General features: G+C 34.8%; 1 protein-coding gene across 1 annotated transcript; it reads right to left on the bottom strand.

The window, feature by feature from the left end:
- Window positions 1-3,110: 3,110 nt before the first annotated feature.
- On the bottom strand, window positions 3,111-3,863 carry LOC129770794 (cuticle protein 16.5-like). The gene is made up of 2 exons (XM_055773881.1): window positions 3,710-3,863; window positions 3,111-3,645 (listed from the first exon to the last, which is right to left on the bottom strand). Exons 1-2 carry the CDS (start codon window positions 3,788-3,790, stop codon window positions 3,307-3,309), a joined length of 420 nt encoding a protein of 139 aa, XP_055629856.1. The 5' UTR covers window positions 3,791-3,863; the 3' UTR covers window positions 3,111-3,306.
- Between the last annotated feature and the right edge of the window lie 2,364 nt (window positions 3,864-6,227).

Here is a 6,227-nt window from a genome sequence, read left to right on the forward strand (position 1 = left end):
CGCTTATGCAAATAAAGCAATATTTCAATTTAAATGTTACTCGGGTGACAATTCGTCAAGCTTTGGTAAAAAATCCTCACATAAAGAGGGTTTAAAAGGTTAAAGCTCTTCATCTTACACTATCTCACGTCGGAAGACGTCTGAGTTTTGTCAATGCTCACATGAAACGACAGTGGGACATGGTATGTTCTGACAAAGAATGTTTCCAAAGAACACATTTTGCTATATACCATAACGAAAAGTTTATCAATGTATAGGTTATCTTCAATGCACAATGGTCCAGGAGATGCATTCAAGTGGAAATTAGCATTTAGAGCTTGACAGTTATTCTTTAGACAAAAACTGTTTTAGATAAAGTTGTTACTCATGATAGAGCGCTCGTTTTTAGGTTATCAAAAATAGGGTGACCAAAATTCTCGATGAGATAAAAAATCTAACTTTCTTATCTTTATAGGTAGAGGTAAACATAGTTCAACAATGTTATAGCTCCAATTATTTGAGACATCTTTGTAGAACAAAGTTTTTCTCTATCTCTTGAAATAACCGATATAGCGCCTTTTTTCTATGTTACGTTAGGGTCACCATGAGAAAAACTGTTTTTTTTTGCTCTAACTTTTATGTTTCAAATTTTAAATGCAAACTGTTTAATTAATGCAGGATTAAGATATAGACAAGTTCTGCATCGCAAAATGTTGGTATCGATAAGTTCAAAAAGTCGTGCGAAGACAGTTTTGATGTAGAATTTGAAATACAAAGTTAGCAGAAAAACACGTTTTTTCATGGTCACCCTAATACAACTTATAAAAAAGCGTTAAATCGATTATTTTAAAAGATAGAAAAAAGCTTTGTTCTAAAAAGTTGTTTAAATTAACTGGGGCTACAACATTGTTGAACTATGTTCATCTCTATCTATAAAGATAAGAAAGTTAGATTTTTCATTTCATCGACAACTTTGGTCACCCTATTTTTGATAACATAAAAATGAGCGCTCTACTATATGTAACAACTTTATCTAAGACAGTTTTTGTCCAAACAATAAATATCTCCCACAAATTTGTTTTTAGCGCCTTCTATCTGAGTTGCATTAAGGTAACTATGAAAAAACTGGGTTTTTTACTCTAACTTTTATATTTAAAATTCTACATCAAAATGGTCTTCGTACGACTTTTAGAGCTTTTCAGTATTAACGTTTTGCGATGCAGAACATGTGAATATCTTAATCCTGCTCAAAGTTATTGATGGGTTTTCATCCAAAAACTCATGATTTCAATTTTAATTAACTCAAACACAAAAAATAACATAGTTTTGAAAGTCACATACTATATAGAGTGAAATCTGTTCTTTCAAATTCCGTCAACAAACATTTTTTATGTTTGCCCCAGAAAAAATGACAAACAAATGAAAAGAACATGTTTTTTGGGAAGGAATTTCAATAACTTTGAGTAAAGTTGAGATATTGACAAGTTCTGCATCGAAAAATGTTTGTATTAGCAAGCTCTAAAAGTTGAAACATAAAAGTTAGAGCATAAAAACAGTTTCTTTCATGGTGACCCTAACGTAACATAGAAAAAGGCGCTATATCGGTTATTTCAAGAGATAGAGAAAAACTTTGTTCTACAAAGATTTCTTAAATAATTGGAGCTACAACATTGCCGAACTATGTTTACCTCTATCTATAAAGATAAGAAAGTTAGATTTTTTATTTCATCGAAAATTTTGGTCACCCTATTTTTGACAACATAAAAGCGAGCGCTCTATCATGAGTAACAACTTTGTCTAAGACAGTTTTTGTCTAGAGAATAAGTGTCAAGCTTCTTCTTCTTCTTCTTCTTCTTCTTCAATGGCACTAACGTTCCTAGAGGAACTTCGCCGTCTCAACGTAGTATTACTTGCGTCATTTTTTATTAGTACTTAGTTTAGATTTCTATGCCAAATAACACGCCTTGAATGCATTCTGAGTGGCAAGCTCTAGAATACGCGTGATCACAGTGCAAGTCGGAGGCAATTTCTTTGACGAAAAATTCCCCCGACCAGAACGGGAATCGAACCCGAACACCCGGCATGTTAGTTATGACGCTAACCACTCGGCCACGGGAGCACGAAGTGTCAAGCTCTAAATGCTAATTTCCACTTAAATGTATCTCCTGGACCATTGTGCAATGACGAAAAAAAGATCAATTCTTCAACGGGTACTGGCGTGATTTACGGAAGAAGGAACAGTATTTTTCAACCAGGAATTTTGGTGGAGGCTCGTGCAGGGTTTGGGCGGGATTCTGTGCAACCGGAAAGCTCAAGATAGCTTTCACATCATTCAAGTATTACATACATGTTCTGGAATCATCTCTCCTACCGTTTTTGCGAGGATTTCGTCACCAAAAATTCAAATATCATATCATATTCATATCAGCAAGGAAACTAAGCAACGGATTAAGGACCGAAAAATTAAATTTTCGGGCTGGCCGGCTCGCTCTCCAGACTTGAATCCTGTTGAAAATCTTCCTTCCGGGACACTTGAACGCATAATCCACACTGAGGGAAAGCGGTACACCACGATTTTGAAATAGTCTTATAGAAACTGGGCAGCTGAAATTATCATATTTAAGCACAATAAATAAACAAACAACTCTTTCAAACGAGATTGACGTTAAATATACTTTATTCAACATTGCATTCAACAATGTATGAATGTATCTTATTGAAATTCAAACTGTTTGTGTTGCAACGAAATAGAATCAGGGTGGTCTTATAGAAGTTGGACAGAGTGTATTATACAGAGAATACTGTTATATTTCGAAGCAAATAATTGATGAAGAGTCCATAGAGGAGAGGAAATTGCTTTTTTTGAAAAAAATAATTGATGATTTTTCCTATCAAGTCTGTCAAGCACTCAAGAACTGTTGTTTTCCACACATTCCATCCGGGCCATCAGCACATCTCTGTTTGCATCTGTATAATCAAAGGGGAATGCTCGTTTAACATACAGGTGCTGACGGTAAAGATCGTTGCATTCAGAAATGACAACTGCGAATGAATTGAATAGGAATCAGCCGATTCGAGCTAAAGCGGCACTTCTCACATTTTAATGAGATATAATATAATAACCAATAAAATAGTTGCTTCATGTAACATCGAGATACTCGATGATTTTTATTGTATCTTTGTGTGTTTCCTCTGTGGGCGGATATTTTCAGATATTTTTGCTTCGTTGCACCGAAAATGCAAATTCATAGCTTTACACAGTTATCGATGAGATCAACTCATAATGCACGAATCACAACAATCGTCCTGGGCCAGGCTCGTTCCTATTTACAGCACATATCTGGCAGCCAAAGGAGTGGAGTAAGCGAGTGGGGCAGCATATTGAGCAGCTAGTGGCGCGGCCAGAGCTGGAGCAGCGGCGTAAGACAGAGGAGCAGCGGCATAAGCAAAGGGGGAAGGGGCAGTGTAAGCGGCGTAGGCCGGATTGATGACCTGCGAGTTATGGGAAGTGACCACAGCGGAGTCTCCTACGTTAGCATAGCCGGCAGTATAGGCCACAGCAGGGCTGGCCAGCAGTGGGGCTGAGTAGGTAATTGGGCCCACAGCGGCACCGAGCAGACCGGGTTTGGCGTTGGCACAGGCGATGGCCAGGGTGGCGATGAAGAACTAAATATAAAAATATTCTCATTAGAACAGAACATGTGACACGTAAATGTTTAGTGATACATACAAGTTTGGTGAACATTTTGGATTGGGTGGTTTTGGTTTGGTTTTGTTTCAAGTGAAGAATTGTTAACTGATTGATACTCATCGATAAGCGGTCGATCGTTTTTATACGAAATCGAGTATTTTGGTTTCGCTCATCCTTTTTCTAGGTGACTGATATTAGCTTGCGCCAACGGATACGTGAATGTTGTGAATAATTGTATAGTTGCATTTTTTGCTTATGTGTTGAAGTGTGAAGGATGGTTTGTGACAGTCGCCCAGACGTGCAAATTGTGGTCCGTTACTCTGACGCAAGTGATCGACATCGAAGGCGGTTGTGTAATTGAGATTGATTGCGATTGAAACGGCACGCGACCAGTTCAAGTTGACTTGTTGAAGGATACTTTGAATGATGGGAACTAAAAAATAGTCTAATTTTTGGCATTCCTCGGCGTTTTAGAGTACATTATTAATGGGAGAGGCAGAGGCATGTCTTGTCATACAACTACAATTGAGCTTTGTGGAATACGTTGCATCTATAAAACCGTACAGAGCGGTATGTATAATGTATGTCCAATCAAAAAACAGTAAACTTGTGGAAAATCATATCATGGTGATACTATTTTCTAGCATGTTATGAGTGTTATGAGTAATTCCAAATGAAATTGACAAGTGACAAAACATGAGTATTTTTGATTCGAATGAAAGTGTGTCTTCCGTTTGGGTTAGAGGAAATATGAGTTTTCCACAGCAATTGGGAATTTTTTGACTCAAGAGTAACTTTTGAAAAGGGCGTATCGATTTGAGTAAGAGAAATCTTTGATAATTTATATCTCAAAAACTATGAGTCGTACCGAAATAGTGTCTTAGAAAGAGTTATAGAGTATTGATGGTTGAATATGAAAAAAATGTACACTGAGAAAAAAACTAGTACTCTTTTTTTATTTACAAAATAAAAAATCAATTTGCAATATCCAAAATACATATTTTTTAATTTTTTTTATTTTTTCATAAAAAAAGAAGTCATGCAGAAAATTTAAAAAAGGGCCCAAGATGGTAAAACTATTTTTGACGAACTTTGTGCAACATCGAATTTTTAGGAATTTTCGAAACTTCGAATTTTTGTATGTTAACAATCATTTCTAGCCACAAGATTCCTTATGTGATTTAGAACAAAAAAGGTTATTATCAATCTCCTTCTAAATGTAGCCATTCTCGAAATATTCAAAGAAATATTTCTAATTTATTGTCTTTTTTATAGTAAATAATCCCTTTTAATATGTTTGTTAGGGGGTCTCCGTAGCCACATTGGTTGCGCGTTCGCTTAGTAAGCGATCGATCGTAAGCTCAAAACTCAGGGCCCTCATTGACCATCTTTGTGTTGTTACAGAATAGCCACGTCCACGCAACAATCATCAGCGATGGAGATCGATCGACGGTCGAAATAAGATCAATTCATCCATACAACTGCTCTGCTCTGCAAGACACATCGGGCTGCTGTTCTATAAATAACTCAACAATGATCAATCAACTGTCTCCGCTGTCCGGTGGTCCAACTGGATAATGGAAGAACAGAAAGAATACTCTTACGCCTAAATGGCTACTGTGTGAATGTACCATATGTAATGGTATAGAAGGAATACTGGCGAATGACAACTACTGTGTAATGTGCTAATTATAGATATGATAACCATGTGATATGTACACGATTAAAATTCGGCTCTGTTACATCTAAAATGCTAATGAGCCTTAAATAAATAAATGGGATAAAAAAAAATATGTTTGTCGTGTTATACCATCATGTTCATGAAATTTTATGAAGTTGCTTATAATTTCCAACAACTTTTCCAAATACATCATCATGGTTCATTTTTTTACTCAAGCGTAACTTTTGATAAGGGCGTATCGATTTGAGTAAGAGAAATCTTTGATAATTTATATCTCAAAATGTCGTACCGAAATAGTGTGTTAGAAAGAGTTATAGAGTATTATTGGCTTAATTTGATAAAAATATACACTGAGAAAAAAAAAATTAGTACTCTTTTTTTTTATTTACAAAATAAAATTTTAATTTGCGATATAAAAAAATATGTATTTTTTATATTTTTACAATTTTTTCATATAAAATAGAAGTCATGTAAAAAATTAATTAATTAAATTAAAAAGTAATTAAAAAATGGGCCCAAGATGGTAAAACTATTTTTGACGAAATTTGTGGAACATCGAATTTTTAGGAATTTTCGAAACTTGGAATTTTTGTATGTTAGCAATCATTCTTAGCCACAAATTATGAATTCTGATGTGATTTAAAACAAAAAAGGTTATAATCAATCTCCTTCTAAATGCAACCATTCTCGAGATATTTAAAAAAATATTTCTAATTTATAATCTTTTTTATAGTAAATAATCTCTTTTAATATGTCCCTTTAAATATGTTTGTCGTGTTATACCGTCATGTTCATGAAATTTTATGAATTTTCTTATAATTTCCAACAATTTTTTTGATTGATTGAAGTTTGTATTAATATAAAACAGATTTTTTA

The sequence above is a fragment of the Toxorhynchites rutilus genome, chromosome 2 (genome assembly GCF_029784135.1).
Source record: "Toxorhynchites rutilus septentrionalis strain SRP chromosome 2, ASM2978413v1, whole genome shotgun sequence".
In the NCBI taxonomy this organism is placed as follows: domain Eukaryota; kingdom Metazoa; phylum Arthropoda; class Insecta; order Diptera; family Culicidae; genus Toxorhynchites; species Toxorhynchites rutilus.

Coding starts and splice junctions, on each gene's coding strand:
- LOC129770794 (XM_055773881.1), bottom strand. CDS start 3,790: ATGAGTATCAATCAGTTAACAATTCTTCACTTGAAACAAAACCAAACC. Junction 3,646..3,709: donor CCAAAATGTTCACCAAACTT/GTATGTATCACT, acceptor TTTTATATTTAG/TTCTTCATCGCCACCCTGGC.